Genomic DNA, 20,209 nt, shown 5'->3' on the forward strand with positions numbered 1-20,209 from the left:
AGGTGTGTATTTTGTTTTTTTACAAGAAGCTGGTAAATTTATGCCTTCCTTCTCCCCTCTTAGTTAGGCACAATTGAACTCCCTGCAGTTTGGCTTATATTGTTTTCACTAGCTGTGAACAGAGATCTGATTTTTCTCAACAATGAACTCAATAATTCATCGGTCTATTTGTGGATGTTTAGCAGATTGTATCACTGTATTCTTTACTAACCATGCAGTACAGCACAAGTGTCCTTTCACACCTATGCATTCTCACTCAGACTGATTCAGTTCTACTACTCCCCCCCAAGCTTGCTACATAACTGCTTCACCATGCAGTTGTTTAAATAGCTAATTAGATAATTTATGTCATATACACCAGTCTTCAATAAATGCTGTTTCAATAAAATACTACTCTTCAGTGTTCATCTATGTAGTCCTTATTGATGCTAATGGTCACCGATCAGTTTTAATCAGTGGTGTTTTTGCACATCTCAGTTTTTGGGAAAACCATTGCAAACCTGTTATGGCAGGTGTTCACAGCTGCTTGTTATGAACCTCACATCTGATTGCTATCTTTAGACATGGTAGGTTTGATAGTTGAACATGTTTGCAGTAACATTTGCACCATCTTTTCTCTTGACACTTCTCAAAATTGTTCAGAATGTGCATGCATCTCTTCTGTAGTCTGTGAAGCTGGAGCCAGTGTAGGAAAAAACATGCTGACCAAACATAAAAAGGAACAGGAAAAAGTAAATTGTGAAATCCGGCACCCTAGTCCACGGGTTCCCAGAGCTTTTGAGACCTTGGGTACCTCTGGGCACAGTCACAGAATGGCTGCCACAAGAGGTAGAGCCAGCCATACAATGGCTGCCTCAGCTTATCTTCAGTCACGCGTTGAAGATCCTTGTGCTGTGGTGGCAGCTGCTGCCAAAGCAATGTTTTTAAAAATCTGCACAGTCAAGCAACTCTCCAGTGACCAATTAGAAGCCTTGAGGGGCAAAAGACCCACCTGGTCCCATTCACTTTCTAAAAGCACTTTGTGGGCACCAGAATTTTTTTTGGGTGCCATGGCACTCATTGGCACCCAGTTGGGGACCCCTGCCCATGTCAGATGACTTCCATTTTGTTGTTCAGTCGCACAGTCGAGTCCAACTCTTCGCGACCCCATGGACCAGCTCCCACCAGGCCCTCCTGTCTTCCGCCGTCCTCTGAAGTTTGCTCAGTTTCATGTTCGTTGCATCGATGACACTGTCTAACCATCTCATCCTTTGCCGTCCCCGTCTTCTTTGACTTTCAATCTTTCCCAGCATCAGGGTCTTCTCCAGTGAGTGCTCCCTTCTCATTTGGTGGCCAAAGTATTTGAGCTTCAGTTTCATTATCTGGCCTTCTAGGGAACAGTCAGGGTTGATTTCTTTTAGGATTGGCTGATTTGATCTTCTTGCAGTCCACGGGACTCTCAAGAGTCTTCTCCAGCACCATAGTTCAAAAGAATCTATTCTTCGGCGCTCGGCCTTCCTTATAGTCCAACTCTCGCAGCCATACATGACTACTGGGAATACTATTGCTTTGACCATGCGAACTTTTGTTGGCAGGGTGATGTCTCTACTTTTTATCATGCTGTTTAGGTTCGCCATCACTTTCCTCCCAAGGAGCAGGCGTCTTTTAATTTCATGGCTGCTGTCACTGTCTGTGGTGATCTGGGATCCCAGGAACGTGAAGTCTGTCACTACTTCCACGACGTCCCCTTCTATTTGCCAAGGAGTGATGGGGCCGGATGCCATGATCTTAGTTTTTTTGATGTTGAGCTTCAAGCCCACTTTTGCGCTCTCCTCTTTTACCCTGAGCAAGAGGCTCTTAAGGTCCTCTTCACTTTCTGCCATTAGAGTGGTATCGTCTGCATATCTGAGGTTGTTGATCTTTTCCCCAGCAATCTTAATTCCCGCTTGTGATTCATCCAGGCCAGCATTTCGCATGATATACTCTGCATATATATTAAATAAGCAAGGTGACAATATACATCCTTGTCATACTCCTTTTCCTATGCTAAACCAATCAGTTGTTCTATATCCGGTTCTAACTGTCGCTTCTTGGCCCTTATACAGACTAAATAAAATTTGGATGCAGAATGTTTGACACTATGGCGACCTCATCTTCTTCCATTCCTCAGAGGCAGAATTTTCCCTTTTTATCTAGTTTCTTCTTTTCTGATTATCTATGTCTATACCATCCTGTCACAGTATGATATTTTGCTGCTGGTTCAGCCCAGGAACCTGAGGGAAAGGACAAGATCACCCCTCTTAACTTAAATTACTGAAATGGCACACAAGAGGCTTTTTAAAGTTCAAATAACAAAATATTTTATTCAATGTAGAGGGGAAAAGGTCACGGGAAATCTGGGGCAAAATATCTGAGGTAAATCAATAATGAACTCTGAGGTAAATAAGTTTAGGCACAAACTATAGTTCATATGCTTCAAGCAACTGAGAGTTTCTTAAGCTTTTCACACATTCTTAGAATCTTTAAGATGAGAGGCTTTTGTTTCAGTGTTTCCTAAACACTCCAGTATACTTTCTTGAGCTTAACTGTTCCTTTTGGTTTCCACAAGGCAGGGATACACTATCCAGATCCCAAATTCCTTCACTAAATATACCAGTACACTTACTTGAGTTTTACTGACTTTTCAGGTTTCCAAAAGCAGTCTTTAAACACACCAGACCAGGGATCACTTCACTCTTTGAGCTATCTCCCTTTTTTAACCAAGTACGGAATTTCCTCTCTCACTAGAAGACCTATCCCTTTTTCTGGCCCAAATTGCCAGATCTACCCATGCCTCCTGCCAACCTTCCCAATTCTCCATCCGTGTTAAACTGCTGCCAGTCAAGGCTAAACACAAACCCGTCAGCACCCAACTCTTCTCAGGTTGTGTTCAGACTGGCAGTTTGGCCCGATATAGGCACATTTTACAAACGGATTAAATGGGCAGGATCACACAGCCACATCTGTCAGGCATTCCCCGGGCGTACTCACCCCATCAGAGGATGACTTGGAGCCGGGTTTAAAAGCCACCACCTCTGAAGTGGTGTTTTTGTTTCCCCACACATTCATTGCGAATGGCCGGATGTCTGAACACGGGGAGCATGTGGAGAATGGATTTGGCAGTGTGAACCTGCAGATCCGTTCTGCCGCTATGGAGGTGGTTTTTTAAAAAAGACTTGCCTATGTGCGCATGCATGTGCATGCGCACTACGCACACACATGGTAGTTGGATTTTTTTTTAACAGTTCACTCTGTAACTGAGGTGCCACAATAATGTGGAGGCTTTACCATGGGATGTCTCCATGGGTAACCCACAGCAGGGTGTGTTGTGTGGCTGATATATCCCACTACACTTTAACCCGGTTCAATTAGAGGCAGCACCATATCGCGCCAAGCTGCCAGTATGATCACAGCCTCAGTCAGGGTTAGACTCAGACTCAGTCAGTATTAAACTGAATTCTCCTCAGCAGTCAGTTCACAAGTCTTCTCAACTGATGCTAATCAATCAAATTCCTTTGAGCAGCCTGTCACTCAAAGGCACCTCTGGTTCTGTGAGGCATTAACCCTTCACATATTTTCACATATTTATGCAGCACTTATGAACTGTTAAAATGCAGTCTGTCACAGACACATTTCCCTTTGCTAAAATCCAGCAAATATAACAAAACATATTTACAAGTTTTGTAAATGCAGCTTTTGCTTTTTCTTTTAAATCTTAGGTCTTCGATTATGATTTTGGCCTCCAAGATGATTTCATGGGATCAGCATTTTTTGACCTCAGTTCACTAGAACAAAATAGGTATGTCTTTGTTCCCTCTATTTTAAGAATTAGATCTATTTTAAGAATTAGATCCCCTTTCTAAAATAAAGCTTAAGGTAAAGGTAAAGGTTCCCTTGCTCGAAAGCCAGTCGAATCCGACTCTAGGGTTGCGGTGCTCATCTCCATTTCAAAGCCGAAGAGCCAGCGCTGTCCGAAGACGTTTCCGTGGTCATGTGGCCGGCATGACTAAACACCAAGGTGCACGGAACACTGTTACCTTCCCACCGAAGTGGTACCTATTTATCTACTCGCAATTTCTTGCTTTCGAACTGCTAGGTTGGCAGGAGCTGGAACTAGAGACAGGAGCTCACGCCGTCATGCGGCACCTGGGTCTCGAACTGCTGAACTACTGACCTTCCACAGCCTGCAGTTCACTTGAGCCACCGCAGCTCCATAAAAGCTTAGCTTGTGGATTAATACAAGTGGGGGCCTCACAAGGACGTGGGTGGTTTCTCATTTCTGCTCCCCCACTATATCCTCTTTCTCTTTCTTGAAAGTCCATATAACTTCTACCCCTTTCCCACTGCTTTCTCTCCTTCCCACTCACCAGCCAACCTACCTTTATCTACCCCCATATCTTTAGCTTTCCCTCCTTCCCTCACCCTGGCAGCCTCTACCCAGGAAAATGATGGTGCAGTAGTGCGATGGGGAACTTTTAAGGACTTGCAAGGGCCCTCTCATTTCCCCCCTGTTCCCCTTCTTCATAGTATTTTTTCTTTTCTTCATCCTGGCAACTATTATCTCCTAAGTTTTTCCTGCTTCCTTTCTCTCCTTCCTGCCACCAACCAAACCTACATTCTAACAACAGCCACACATCTTTAGTTATATTTATTATTTATTTACTTCATTTTTGCACAATGGGGACCCAAAGCAGCTTACACCATTCTCCTGTTCTCCATTTTATTCTCACTGCAACCCTGTGAGGTAAGTTAGGCTGAGAAGTTAGGCTAACCCAAGGTCACTCAGTGAGTTTTCAAGGCAGAATGAGATTTTGAACTTGTATCTCTCAGATCACAATAAAAAACTCTAACTACTGCACCATACTGATTTTTGTAGTGTGGCTCCTGTGGAAAAGGAGCAAACAGCCAGTTGTGTGTGAGTCGTGCAACTCATGTGGTAGCAAGTTGCCCACTGATTGCTATCAAGCCTGTCCTGAATGAGTCCTCCCTCAAAGGCCAAAACAGCCCTGGAAACGGTCCTGCCCCCCTTTTCACTGACAGAAACAAAGACTGGCAATATTGTGTGGTTGCCTAGCACTGGCCACTGAGGGATATTCATTTCTTAAAGCAACAGATGCTGCTTCTATTATTTGGGTTTTTTAAACCCCCCAATGTATTTTTATTTACATTTCAGTTTTTTCTGCAAACCTGGGGTATTTTCCAGGTTTGTAAAAAGATCTGTCTTGTCTTTTCAGGGCTCCAGTATCTGGATTTAAGTATGCACAGATCTGATCATGTTGAAAATATTGATATGAGTAATCTTTACTTATTAGAGTATGAGGTGGGCACAAGAGCCATTTAACTCTCTGTGTTGTGGCAATTGGTAAATGTGTTTACATCAGTTTTTACTTGCTTTTCTCTAAATACCTAGGATTCAGAGTGGCTTACAATAATACTTGAAACAAGTTTGCAAAACAACACACTTATAACAAACTTTACTAAACTGTTTTTCAAACAAAACCTCTGAATTCTATGAAACTCAAGCTCTTGAATGCTCACCTTGTTAAGGGTAGGCAGTGCAGTCCCATTTGGAACATCAGCGTTGCTACTCAGCATCATGGGAGTGCCTATGTATCAGTGGTAAAGCATGTTTTGCATGCAGAAGGTCTCATGTTCAATTCCCGATATCTTCAGGATTAGGTAGTAAAAGACAACTACATGAGACCCTGGAGAGCACTGCCAGTCACATTACACAGTATTGACCTTGACTCAGTATCTCTCTACTCACAAAATTAGGCATGTTGAAATTAGTGGGATGGATCCTAAACTCCACTGAGCAAATTTGGTTTGTTTATTTACTGAAATGACTATACCCCACCTTTCCTTTTGGCTCAGATTTGAAGCCTTCTTCTAATCTAAGTTGCTCTTCCATTGGAGGAAGGCTACTTGGGGGGATAGTTGGATTCACTAATGTAGACGGAGAGCAGGTACCAGCACACTGTCTCTGTCTCCTGCCTGTCTGCAGTCTCTGGCTCATGAGCATCGAGTCTTGTGCACAAGAACTGTATGTAATTGGCAACGTGGTTTATATTTTGGGGGCTGAATGATTTTAGAGTGAAGTGACAGACCCAGTTTTCTGCATTTCAGGGGCCTTTGAAGGTGTGGTGGCAGGGTGGTTATTGCTATACCAGTGAGTGTTAGAGCCGTATACAGCTAGCTCTACTATAGCTGTGGGGGGTGGTAAACTTTCCTTGTGGTGGGGGAGGGAGAGTAATGACTTGAGTTTACCTTCCTACCCCATCTTTATCTTGATGTCAATGTTTGTTGTTGTGCAGTTGCCCAGTCGAGTTCGACTCTTCGCTACCCCACGGACCACATCATGCCAAGCCCTCCTGTCTTCCGTCGTGCTCCAGAGTTTGCTTAATTTCATGTTCATTGCATAGATAACACTGTCTAACCATCTCATCCTTTGCTGTCCACTTCTTTTTTTACCTTCAATCTTTCCCAGCATCAGGGCCTTCTCCAGTGAGTGCTCCCTTCTCATTTGGTGGCCAAAGTATTTGAGCTTCAGCTTCAGTATCTGGCCTTCCAGGGAACAGTCAGGGTTGATTTCTTTTAGGATGATCCTAAGGATGGACTGCAGTCTTCTCCAGCACCATAATTCAAAAGCATCTATTCTTCAGCACTCGGCCTTCCTTATGGTCCAACTCTCACAGCCCAGTGGAGTTTAGGATCCATCCCACTGATTTCAACATACCTAATTTTGTGGGTAGAGAGCTACTGAGTCAAACCATTGGTCTATCAGGGTACCTGCCTTGAACTGTAAGATTTTAATAAATAAAAATAAATAGATCCTCTTTAACAACATAGAAGAAGGCACAGTTGGAGGGTGAAGCTGGATAACTGCATACTGGGATATATCTGGGAATCATGCCCACAGAATTGAAAACGTTGTACCCACTTGTCACATGGTATCTTGATATCATGAGTTCAAGTAGATACATGTTATTGCCAATCAATAATAATGTAGTATTTCTTCTAGCTTTTTTATTGTGCTGTCTGCTGCCAAAGCGGCATCTATTAAAATACTGATAAAATCATAACAGTAAATCAATTTAAATGTTAGCAGTGATTTATAAAACAGGCAAAAGCTTCCATAGCAGCATCAAAAAATAAGAGAATATCTAATTGTCTTTAAACTGTGCTTCTTTGAAGAACCAGCTTTTAACCACAGGTGGCTACACATACTTCCCAAAGTATCATGCTCTAAAACATGGGCACTATCATGGAGAAGACCCATCTCTTCCCTCTCAGTCTTTTTTTTCTGTAAAATCCAGAATACAAAGTAGGGCCTCCCACAATGATATAAGAGAACAGAGATATTCATATGGAAGAAGATGAGAAATCACTCCTCCTCTAGGTTTCTGGGATTATGATCCTAGTTAAACTGAAATGCAACAACCTTGCAAGTCCTTTAGCAACTTGGCCTTTGCTTCCTGGTGAAATCCTAGAGCCCTTCAATTTGTGTGAGAAGCATTAGAAAAGGATTGTCATTGCCATAAAGAATGGGATACTTCTAAGCTTTACCAGCTCTCCTCAATTTAAGAACATAAAAACATAAGAGAAGCCAATGTTGGATCAGGCCAATGGCCCATCCAGTCCTACACTCTGTCACACAGTGGCCAAAAATACCAGGTGCCATCAGGAGGTCCAGCAGTGGGGCAAGGACACTAGAAACTCTCCCACTGTTGCCCCCCCAAGCACCAAGAATACAGAGCATCCCTTGCCCCAGCCTGAGGGTCCCTATCTGTACCTTGTGGCTAATAGCCACTGATGGACGTCTGCTCCATATGCTTATCTAATTCCCTCTTGAAGCTGTCCATGTTTGTAGCTGCCATCACCTCATGTGGCAGTGAATTCCATGTGTTAATCACTCTTTGGGTGAAGAAGTACTTCCTTTTATCTGTTCTAACCCAACTGCTCAGCAATTTCATTGAGTGCCCACGAGTTCTTGTATTGTGAGAAAGGGAGAAAAGTACTTCTTTCTCTACCTGCTCTATCCCATGCATAATCTTATAAACCTCGATCACCCCTCAGCTGTCGTTTCTCCAAGCTAAAGAGCCCCACGCGTTTTAACCTTTCATAGGGAAAGTGTTCCAATTTCTAAATAAACAGAAAGAGAAAGAGCAGTTGCCTAAGATATTTGAGAATGCAGCTTAAATTACACACTGAAACAGGGAATCAGAGCTAATTCTTGGCTACTGGTAAAAAACAAAACCCTCCCCATCATACTAATCCACAGCTGTTTGATTATAAACTAAAGAACTACCTAATATACTGTTTACATATGAAATGATGGTTCTTGTAAACTGTCTGGTTTTACCCATAGCCAAATGTCATGATCTGTGTTCCCTCTAAGCTGAGTTAGTGTGAGCTAGCTGATGGTTTTTTAGCCTCCGGCTCACACATTTTCGTTTCAGCTCAGGAAGGAGGGCTCCAGAGCAAACTGATTTATGCAGCAGCCAAATCGGCTGCTCACAACCGTAATGCCGGTAGCTCACAGAGTAGAATTGTTGCTCACAAGACTCCACAGCTTAGAGGGAGCCTTGGTCATGATCCTTCTTCAGTCAATCTAATTTATTGCGGCAGGAGCCAGTAAAACAGTACAATTATGATATAAAAGGGATTAAAACAGTAATAACATGGGAATAATATAAAAACATTAACAGGAGAGAGTTAATAACATTAGAAAAGTAAAATAGTGTTAATAAAAGAATCATACAATTTTTTCAGCTAAAATAAGTTTACGTTTCCTAATAGCTAAGCAACAAAATTTTGCCACAGCGTAAGTCACTGAGCTCTGAACGTCTTCTAAGAGGAATTTACGAAGGACTCCTGGCCTAAAGTCAAGAAGACTGCAGAGGGCTAAATCTAGACAGAAGAGGTAGTATAAGATGGTTTCGTTCCTCCTGATAGAATCTGCAGAACAGGAGGACATGAGTGATTGATTCCACCATATTAGCCATGCATGGGCATATACGTTCATGCATTGGGACTCGAGTGAATTTACCTTGCAGTACAGTGGAAGGGAGTGCCTCAAAGCGGGCTCTGGAAAAGGCCCATCTATAGGGTTCATAGGTAATGTTAACTAAATAAGGGGCAACAGTAAAATTTGGGACCAGGCAGGGTAAGGATCCGAGGCTAAAAAGTAAGGTATTAAACCCTTTGGGTTGTAATGAATTTTTAGCCAGAGCATTATAGCCTGCTCCCAGACCTTTGTTTCAACTCTGAGTAGCCCAGCCTGTTGCCTAAGTGTTACATTAGAGGTACTCCTAGGAACGCCAAATAGAGATCTAAGAAATTTTCAAGGGTCTTTAGATTGGCAGAAAGTCCGATTTGTGAGCCATACAGGAGTTGAGCCAATGATTTTGCCTGGAAGGTTTTTAAGGCCGTGGGGAGAAAGCCTGCACCTTTCCTTCTAAATAATCTAAGAATGGCATTTTTACTTCTCTCTGCCAGGTCAGCTGATGAGGACAGATGTGCTGAGAATTTAGAATTATAAGAAAAGGTAATGCCTAAGTATTTTAAGTTCTTAACTTGATCTATGGCATTTCCTTTAATATTCCAGTTGAACTTCTTGAATGAGTTACCAAAACGGACAATTTTAGTTTTAGCTAAATTAATAGATAGTAATTCGGTGTCACATTGCTCTTTAAATTTTATCAGGGCTCGCTTCAGGCCAATCCTTGTCTGGGATAAAAGAACAGCATCATCAGCATACATTAAGATTGGAACCTTTCTGCTACCTGAGAATGAGGGAGCATGAGTATCAGTTGAATGAAGGCATGTGATTAAGGAGTTAACAGATGTTAAATAAGAAGGGAGCCAAAAGGCAACCTTGTCTGACTCCTTTTTGCACTGGAATACATTTCGATAGTTTCCCATCTTATGTGAGCCTTATTTGGATGTCATTATTTTCGTGCAGTTTAATTAATAGAAGCAATAGCCTTCTATCGATACCCATGTCAGCCAATTTGGCCCAAAGTCTTCCCCTAGAAACAGAGTCATGATCCTTCTTGCCCCACCACCACTGCTGGCCTTCCTTGTAAATCATTTTATGTTCCCCCCCTGGAGAAACTCTGAACCTGGTTTCCCTATATTCCCTTTCTATCAGGGTAAATATTAATTTAAGTCATTCATTGTGTATGAGAAGAAAAAGGGGTTATGTTTTTTTTCTTTTGTTGATTTCTTACACAGCTTATGGTAGAATATGGTTTTCAAGAGATCTGATTGGTTAGCATCAGCTGAGAAGAGAAAGGCTTCAGAAGTGGATGCTGAGGAGAATTCCATCTGATTTCAGCCCTAGCTGAGAAGAGTCAAGTACTGACAGTTTCGGATTTCAGCCTTGGCTGAGAGCAGTTTAACACAGATGGAGAATTGGGGGAAAGTTGGCAAGGAAGTTTGGGAAGGAAATGGGATAGAGAAAGAAGTAGATTCCCTACCCAGTCAAACAGGGAGTTAGCTCTGAAGAGTACAAATAGAGATCCCTGGTCCAGTATGGTTAGAAACTGCCTCTAGATACCTTAAGAGTCAGTTAAAAACTCAAGATGAGTACTGGTGTTTCAAGAGAAGGGGGTTGGGTACTGAAAAGAGTGCATCAGTCTTCTGGAAACCAAGAGAGAGAATACTCAAAGAAAATGTACTGAAGGGTTTGGAGAAAACACTGGAACAAAAGGAATTGTGAATAGCTTAACTCTCATTAGCCTGAAATATAAGAACTAAAGTCTGTGCATGTACTGGTTTTGCCTCAGAAATTTCAACCCCTGACTTCACCTGACCTTTCCCCTCTATGTTAAATAAAATATTTTGTTATTTTTGAACTTCAAAATGCTTCAATTGCCATTTAAGTCGTTTAAGATAAAGCTGACTCCTGATCCTTCCCTCAGGCTCCTGGGCTGAGCCAACAGCCAAAATATCATACTGTGATAGGGTGGGACAGCTAGACTTCTTCAGCAAAGAAGAAGACACATTACTAGGGTGGCTCAGTCAAAGAAAGGGAAAGAAAAACAAAGGTAAAATCTTGCCTCTGAGGGAGGGAAGTGTACGGGGCTGTCATAGCAGGCCAGGTAGGAGAAGAGATGACATGTTTACCTTTTTATTTATAATCCCCACTCTTAGATAATGGAAAACAGAGGCAGCTGCTCTGGACCCCACTCTTGGGGGGGGGGCGAAAGTGCTTCCACTTGTACCTCCCTCATCTGGAGTTTAGGCACCTGGTGTACAGTGGTAGTGGTAGCTCCTGCCCACCTCTCATGGGGTGAGAGCCACCCTTTGCTTGCCCTTGGTGGGGGATAGTGTTGGGGTAGCAGTGACTCTGAGGTCCCTTCCTGGACTTTTGCCCTTAGCCCAGAATTACTAAGATTGCCCTGATTATACGCTAAATCCTTCTGTATGATTGTGCTTTTTGTTATGTAATCAGTTCAGGAATGACTAAAGTGCAGTGTTCACTGGATGTCCCATCCTATTGATTGTATTTGACTTACACTTTGACTTACACCTCTGTGAGTCTCAGCAAGAAAGATGGGGTATAAATAACATAAAATCTGATACATGTAATTGTCCTAATGCCATTTCCAGCTCTCCCATTGGCTGTGCTGTGTGTTCCATCAGCCATTGGCCCATCAACTGCCACTCAAGAGTACTAGCATGCCATTGGCTGGATGCTGGGTCTACTCCTCTCCCCTGCCCACTGCCAGCCTGGACACCTTTCCCTCACAGAATAAATTGCCAAAACGGCGATCTCTCCTGATGAAGACACTTCTCCTGATTGGCTCCTGTGGGACTAACTTTTCCCTCAGTGGCTGTTGCTAGGCAACCAAGTTTGGTTCTGTCAGTAAAAAAGCAAAGGCAGGAGGCCCTTTCCAGGCCTTTGTGGGTAACTCATTGGGGCCAGTCCTGACTAGGGTTGCCAGCTCCAGGTTGGGAAATTCCTAGATATTTTGTGGTGGAGTCTACAGAAGCCAGAGTTTGGGGAGGGGAGATGCCTCAGATGAATAGAATGCCATAGAGCCCACCCTTCAAAGCAGTTATTTTCTCCAGGGGGGAGAGATCTGTTGTGTAGAATTCAGTTGTGATACCCAGCGATCTTCAGGCTCCACCTGGAGGTGGGCTACCCTAGGTGTAGCAGTTAGCACTTCAGAGCAGGGTCTGCCAGACCCAGGTTCTTGCTGTGGAGGTTGAATTGGTGATTTCGGATCAATCACAGACTTTCAGCCTAACCTACCTCACAGGGTTGTTGTGCATGTCCAAATGGGAAGAGGGGAATGATGTAAGCTGCTTGGTCTCCACTGCAGGGAAAGACTGTACTTTTCCTCCTGGGGAACCATTGTTGCCAATCTTCAGGTGAGAGCTGGAGATCACTCAGAATTACAACTGGTCTCCAGACAGTAGACTTCAGTTCCCCTGGAGAAAACGGCTGCTTTGCACAGTGGATTCTGAGTCATTATACCCTGCTGAGGTCGCTTCCCTCCTGATTGGGTCCCCACTGAGGAGAAGTAAGACTGTACTTTTCCTAGGTAGAGGCTGCAGGTGTAGGGTGGAGATGGAAAGCTGAAGTCAGAGGGGCATATAAAGGTAGGTTGATGGTTGGCTGGGAAAGAGATAGGGTTGCCAGCTCCAGGTTGGGAAATTCCTAGATATTTTGTGGTGGAGTCTACAGAAGCCAGAGTTTGGGGAGGGGAGATGCCTCAGATGAATAGAATGCCATAGAGCCCACCCTTCAAAGCAGTTATTTTCTCCAGGGGGGAGAGATCTGTTGTGTAGAATTCAGTTGTGATACCCAGCGATCTTCAGGCTCCACCTGGGATTCATCAGGCCCTCACAGACAGCATGGGGGGGAATGGGTTCTGAAGAAGGAGGGGAGAATTGGTGGAAATCACCACACCCTCTTGGGAAGTCTTAAATGAGATCAAGTCTTTAGAAGTATGTGGTTGAATGCATTCCATTAGCTGCTTCTTAAACTGCTTGTATCAGGATGTGCAATTTGCAGAACCTGAGACTTTAGAAACAACAATGTATTGTTTAAACAACAGATGTTTGGGTATTTGGTTTCTAGGCCAATCGATGTTACATTGAGTCTGAAGGATCCACATTACCCAGATGATGATCTTGGAACTATATTATTGTCTGTGTTGCTGACACCAAAAGAACAACCAAGGGAAGCGGTAAGTGTGTTTTAACATGTAAGCAAGTAAGTAGCTTTTTCCTTGTGCATATAAAGTTCATAAGCTTTCTATGATTAAACAGGAAAGTTAAAGGGAGACTAGTTTCTTATGAAGTTACACTGTCAGTTCTGATCAATATTTAAGGATGTATTAGTGTCCATGGTGCGTGTAACCATAGATGCCCTTCTTTAGACCAGTCTCTCCTTTAATGCTTTCTGTACAGACAGGATCTTGGTGGTATGTAAATATGCAGTGCCTTCATACATGGTTATTATGGAATAATGTTTTCTTTTTTATTGATAAAGAATTATTCAGTCTAGTGGTGGTGTGTTCTAATGCTAACAATTCAAGCCTATTACAGTAGATGTTGTCCCAGTGATGATAAAATTCAGCTAAAATGTTCTGTGCAGAAGAGCTTAATTGATTTTGGAGGCAGTGACTGTCTTTGGAAAATAGTATCATCAGGGCTCTAGTCGGGGGGGAGCTCTCAGGTACGGAGCTCCGGAAGAGAACCTCTAGGGGGCGGGGCGGTCACGTGGTGAAGCCCCGCCCCCTTCTTTACCCCGCCCTCTGCTTCGATCCTCATTCCGTTTGGGAATGAGGATGAAGCAGGAGGGTAAGTAGCCGGGCCTTCTGACACACTTCCGGTGATGTCAGGGGGTGTGGCCTTCTGTAACTTCCGGTGATGTCAGGGGGCGTGGCATATGCAAATAAGTTATGCTAATGAGTTATGCTAATGAGCTCCGGCAGCTCTTTTTCTACAACAAGACCCCTGAGTATCATGCAATATCATTTCTTGAAAGTGTCATGCAAAGGAGCTAAAAGTGGTTGAGATCAGCAGTTTAAATGCTGGCAAATGGACCAAAGTAAACTCATGAAACTTGAACTATGAATCTTCTAGTTTATAATTAAGTGCAATATACTTTTTCTAGCAGGTACATATTTTTTTGAAGTATCCATATCTTGTTTCACATTATGCAACTCTTTACCCATGTTTTTGGAAACTAGTTTTCAATAGAGTATCTGTGAAATGAGTTGGGAAGAAGCATTCTTGTTAAAATTTTCCACTTGGAGTACAAAAGTCGCTCCTCACTGAAATGAACTTTTGTGAGGATATCATCAATGGTATTCTGGTTTCCTTAATGTTGCAAACTATTTTGAATAGGCTTTATTTTTACATTTGATAGATAAATAAATAATGATTCAATACTCTGGAATCTTGGCTTTCAAACTGAAATTCATGATGCAGATTTTACAGATTTAAGACAAACATCCCCAAATTAAAGGTATAGTTATACAGTTTTAGTGGGAATTACCACCCATTGCCATGTAGAAATATCAAAATCCCTTATAGAATTTCTGGCTCTGTCAGCCTCTGAAACAAATTGCAGATATATTGATTTGTCTAATTTCTCTTTGTCCCATGCTCAATATATCCCAATGGAAGGCTTTTTGCAGTATCTCAGAACAGGGAATATTTGATACATAGGAACTTAATGGGCCATTTAGTATTTACTTCTGCACACCAACACAAAATAATTCTAGGTGTATTGTGATTTTGTATGTCAGATTGCATTGGACATCTAAAATTCTGCCAGCTGCATGAAATAGCCAAAGTTACTGTAATGGAACATCCACGACCAAGTGTTAGAGGTCACATAGAAACCTTGTTTGAGATCAGGAACTTGAAGTGGCTTAAAAGGTTGGGGTAAAGGAGAATTTTCTCATTTTCTTTCAGACTGTTGCTGTACATGATGTAAGATTTAACTTTACAAGATGCTCTTTGCAACTCAAGGTTCTGTGATGGATTTAAAATGTTTATATGTGGATGCTTTGAGACTTAAACAGATCTGGTGTAATCTGATTGATCAGTGTCATATTGTAGGAGGATAGAATTATTGAGTACTGTTTGTGATTTTTAAATAAAATATTAACATGAGAGAACAATCAAATTTCAAAGTACAAATATTGCAAATATATAAGCAATGTATGCTATTGTACAGTTTTCATGCAAGGGAAGTGATGTTATAGAATGTATAATTTCTAAGGTAGACTAGCATTACGATTTCCAAATCAGATACTATTTATACTATTTGATCAGGGATTCCAACCCATACTTAATACCTTTTCCAGGTGGCCTGTGTCCTTGAGTCTTTAATTCATTATTTCAATCAGTGCTGTGCCTGCTGCACTGGCTCCAGGTTGAATACCAGATCAGGTTCAAGGTTCTGGTATTAATCTTTAAGGCCCTAAACAATCTGGGACCAACGTACCTTCAGGACCACCTCTCCTGGTATACCTCCTGAAGAGCATTGTGCTCAGCAGAGAAAAATCTACTGGTGGCCCTTGGCCCCCAAAATATTCAGCTGTCCTTGACCAGAGCCAGGGCTTTCTCAGGCCTGGCTCCAACTTGGTGGAACTGTCTGCCTAGTGACATCTGTGCCCTGCAGGACTTAGTACAGTTCCACAGGGCTTGTAAGGCAGAGATGTTCCGCCAGGCTTATGGTTATTCTACCATGCTCTTATTTAGTCTGGCCCCTCTTCTCCCTCTCCCCCTTTGGGGTTAGGATAAATGTATTTAAGGCACCATCTGGAATGGGTGCTGTATTTGTTTTACTATTTTTAACTAGTTTTAAATGTATTTGATTGTATCTCTTAAATGGTATACAGTGCCCTAAGCCCCAAGTATGAGGGAGGGCAGTTTAAAAATCAAATCTATAAATGAATAGAATAAAATAGAATAGAATAATGTCACATTGCACAGGCTAAGGTAATAGGTGAGAAAAGAGAGAGGATTTCATTTTCATAGCTTCACTGGAATTGTAGTTTATTACGTCAATCAGTTAAAAAGGACCTTTATCCTTATTAAATTATTAAAATAATAAAGGAATGTCTTGCATACGGAGTTCACACTAGCAACTAAAGTAAAAGCACCCTAGCTGCAATCACTACTTTCTGAAAGTTCTGTGGGCATACTACTTCCTATGTGCAAAAACAGGGGAGACAATGATCTGTGCTCAAAGTATGTCACTTTGATGATACAATCATGATTCTCCCTGAGTGGAAGATTTATTTTTCCCTCCTGTTCCACAGGTGCAAAAGTAGTAGGGATGCCATTTGCCTGGGGGTAGTGTACAATCTCCTACTCCTGAGCTCCAAGCCCCACTGAAGGTCTTCACTTCAATGGGAGCAAAAATGTGGGGTGGAAAGCAATGTCCCATACTATCATGATGCCACTTCTGGTTCTGCCCATAAGTGACATCACAGTGCAAGTTAGAGGAATATAAGTTAGAGGAAACTTGTCTACAAAGGCTAATACAAAGCTTCTTGGCTCATGTTTTCAATCAGGCAGCAAATTAACATTGGTATGAGTAGATCCAAGGCTTAGCTTGTGTGTTGTTCCTGGTATTTGATCCAGGGCAAGTTGGGTTGGCTTATGACTCTTTGGGAATCAGAAAATATATATATATATATATATATGAGAGAGAGGGGGGGGAGGGAGAGGGAAGGAAGGAAGGAAGGAAGCAAGGAAGGAAGGAAGGAAGGAAGGAAGGAAGGAAGGAAGGAAGGAAGGAAGGGTAGAGGTTTTAGCTTTGTCATATTTCATCTTTTCAAGGGAACTTACAAGGAAGGGGGAAAGCTTTGTATATGCTACTTTAAGGGGGTAGCCAAAGTGCTAGAGGCAGGTCCTCATATGCTTCATTTCCCCCCACACATACCTTGTAGTAGGGAGTCTGCTTGCTTTGCAGTTTGTCTTTTAACTCTCCCAGAATTAATATATAAAAAGAACAGTGGGGCCAGTTAAGTAGTGAGAGATCTGTGCTGAGAGGGTCCCCATATTGAGTATCTGAGATCTCTCCTCATCTAAAAAGCAAACAAGGATGGATGGAGTCCACTTGTTCATGTGTAAAATGGAAATCTTTTTATGAAAAAGCAGATGAGGGACAGAAGTCCTGGCTGTGCTTGGTGGTTTTTATGCTGCTAGGATGTACGGGCTTTCTCCTATTCCCACAAAATTTAGAGTTGAGGATATAACAACAAATATTAAATAATCTAAACAAACGTTCTTAATAAACACTGTATCTGAATGTCTATGCACATTCCTAACAAAAGACCCTGACAAAAATTACCAAATCATGTAGTAGCATTTGTGTGCTTTTTGTACATTTTTCTTGTGGGTTAACATTTGAGAGAATGTGTTATCCAAAACAGTAGCTAATGGTGGCTGTCTTCTAGTTTTGTTTCCTAATGTACATAATAATCCTTTTAAAGCTAACTATGCAGTAGAATCCATGTATACTTTTGACATATATAAAAATGTTAGGGTTATACTGAAAGCCAAAATAATGCTAGCATTTAGTGGAGCTTTCAGTATCACCAAAGTTTTGAATACAGAATGTCATCTAATATTTAAAATATATATTTGGCCATGCCTGTTGTAAAATGTGACCACAAACAAATATCGTGAAGTTGAGTTAGGACACTGATGATTTACTAACATTCAAATAATTAAAAGTTCTCTGCAATTTCAGATTTTGTATAAGTTACACCACTAAAATTTGCATTGTGACATTGTGGTAGAAACACTAATTCCAGTTAAGAATTGTTGGAAGTATGATTTTAATTTTGTGGTATGAACACTAACAAGATCCCCCAAAAAAGTTCATTTCTTCTTATCTGGACTTAAAGTGACAAATCCAAACTAACAAATACTCAAAAAATTCTAGAAGGAAAACAGTTGTTTCTGATTAAGCATTGGAACCATAATGGAGAGTGAAAAACATGCCACATAATGTCTTTTAAATTTAGCTAGGAAAAATTTGAAAAAAAATGCTTTATTAATTTTTCCACTGTTTGTTGTATGTAGTTAACATGTTTTGCATGTGTAAGGATAATGCATGCCATGCATTTTACAACTGTATGCAATGTGTGTAGATTATAAATTGTGTTTGTATGTGTTCTGTGATATGTTTGAAATGAATGCATGAATGGCTTTGTTTTTATTTTGGCTCTATATCAGAGTTCAGTGCAAAGATTTCATAATTGGATAACTTGCAGTGAGTTAATTTGAACAGCCTGCGTGCATATCTTCTGTACCTCCAATCTGGCTGGCTAGTGGTAGAAGATACAAAATTCTTAGAAACATATAAATGATACTTTAAATCTCAAGGAAGTAACTGATGAGTCCAAATGCATCTCTGAAATAAAAACCAATAGCCAGCCACCAAACCCTTTATCCAAATGGCAATTCCAGACTAATTTTGGAAGAAAGAGAATATATGATCTTGATGTAGAAGTGCTTAAATTCTATACTTTAATGATTTTTCTGCATAAGTTCTGTTTCTATGCTGCTTTTCAGCCAGTTGCCTCCCAAAGTGATTTTCATTAATATGTAGTCTTCAGTTTGAAGTACAAAAGAGAGAGAGAGACTGACATGGGGTTTCCCCCCGGTTCTATTTAAAATAAAATGAGTATTTCTGAATGATCACTATCTATATTTGGCTCCTAAGAAATGCCTTAATTATTACTCTAACACTTCTGATTATACTTCAGCAGCTATCATATGTTTCTGTTGCTAAAATACAAATTAATATTCTTCAGGTGGAAATAGCTTTAGCTGGCTAAGTAGGCCATGGGCCTCATTCTTCACCTTGGTTATGATTTATCATAAAGCTTACCTAAGTCTGTTAATCCTTTTAATAGACTTCAGGGGTCATCTAATGTGGTATACTTCAATTAATGTAATTGAAGGTACTGGGGCTACTTCAAGCTTGTTTAAACAGTACTTGAGCTAGTGAATGTTTTAACTATCGAAGTGACTTGACAGCATCGGTTATCAGGCAATCTTAAATACTGGCAAGCAATAGTTTAATGAATAAATAAAAAATTGCTGCTAACTGATATTAGATTGTGGTCATTCAGATTAAGATAGCATTAGGAGTTTGAAGTAGTTTCCCTTTTATATAGAGATTCCATGGTGGAAAAAATTACTGAATTTAGAAAACTCTCACTTCTTCAGATATACTTCTTCAGATACAGACAGACTAACACAGCTACCCATCTTGATCTATCTCTTAGAAAATTGTCACATATTTTTGAGCAATTTAAACTTTTTTGTTTGTACTAATTCATCATTTTTGCTTTCTGACATAAATCCACTCTTAAGTGTGCCAGCATAACTGAAGTAGTACATTTTTGGAAATACTAAAAAGTTGATGTGTTCAAGTTCCCAGTATCATGAGAGGTCTTACTTTTTGAGGGAGGTATTTGTTGCTATGTGCATTGTACTATGTGGGGGGGGGGGTTTACTACAAAAAAGGCCCTGCTCTTGCGATAGTCCATCAAGTGGGGGAACTTTATAGCATTTCATATGTCTTATATTTGTTTTATTACTTGCCTTTGTTCCATGGCTTGATCTTGGCAGTAAAACAGTAACTGGAACTGTGATATTTATGACTAGGGATAGGCACAAACCTAAAAGGGGTGATTTTGGGAAGCCCATGAATGAAACCCTGAACTGAATGGACCCAAACGGGCCCTGACTGAATCAAACTGATTTGGCAAGTTCAGTTCCCCCTTTCTCTCGGCTCCAACTTGCCATGGCGAGGAGAAAGGTGGTGGGGACCGCCCTGGAAGGGACTTCCCTTCCACCTTTCTCCCGGCTGTGGCTCACTGGGGCCAGGAGAAAGGGGGGGAATGCCTGGGAAAGGACTTCCTTTCCTCCTTTCATGGGCCATGGCCCAGGCGATTGCTTGGGAAGTGTTAAATGGCTGCCAGCCATTTAAGCCTAGTAAGAAGGAGGGAGGCTACAAAAAAAGACCAATGAAATCACAAACAAATCTGTAGTCAAAGCATGCTAAATAAATGCAACAATAATTATCTAGAAAGCAAAGTCAATAATAATGCCAAACTCATATATATATTATTGTAGAATCACAAGCATAATAAAGAACAATTATCCAAAAGTGGGTGGTAACAAACTCAAACCC

At 41.3% G+C, this 20,209-nt stretch overlaps 1 protein-coding gene across 1 annotated transcript in view; it reads left to right on the forward strand.

Moving 5' to 3' along the window:
* The window catches only part of MCTP1 (multiple C2 domains, transmembrane 1), a 283,789-nt gene that overhangs the window by 24,911 nt on the left and 238,669 nt on the right, over window positions 1-20,209 (forward strand). The window contains exons 4-5 of the mRNA XM_015427721.1: window positions 3,738-3,817; window positions 13,112-13,220. Of these exons, the coding sequence (XP_015283207.1) occupies window positions 3,738-3,817; window positions 13,112-13,220 (189 nt within the window). The remainder of the gene's footprint in view (window positions 1-3,737; window positions 3,818-13,111; window positions 13,221-20,209) is intronic.

Source organism: Gekko japonicus, unplaced genomic scaffold, assembly GCF_001447785.1.
Source record: "Gekko japonicus isolate JY-2015 unplaced genomic scaffold, Gekko_japonicus_V1.1 scaffold363, whole genome shotgun sequence".
Lineage (NCBI taxonomy): Eukaryota > Metazoa > Chordata > Lepidosauria > Squamata > Gekkonidae > Gekko > Gekko japonicus.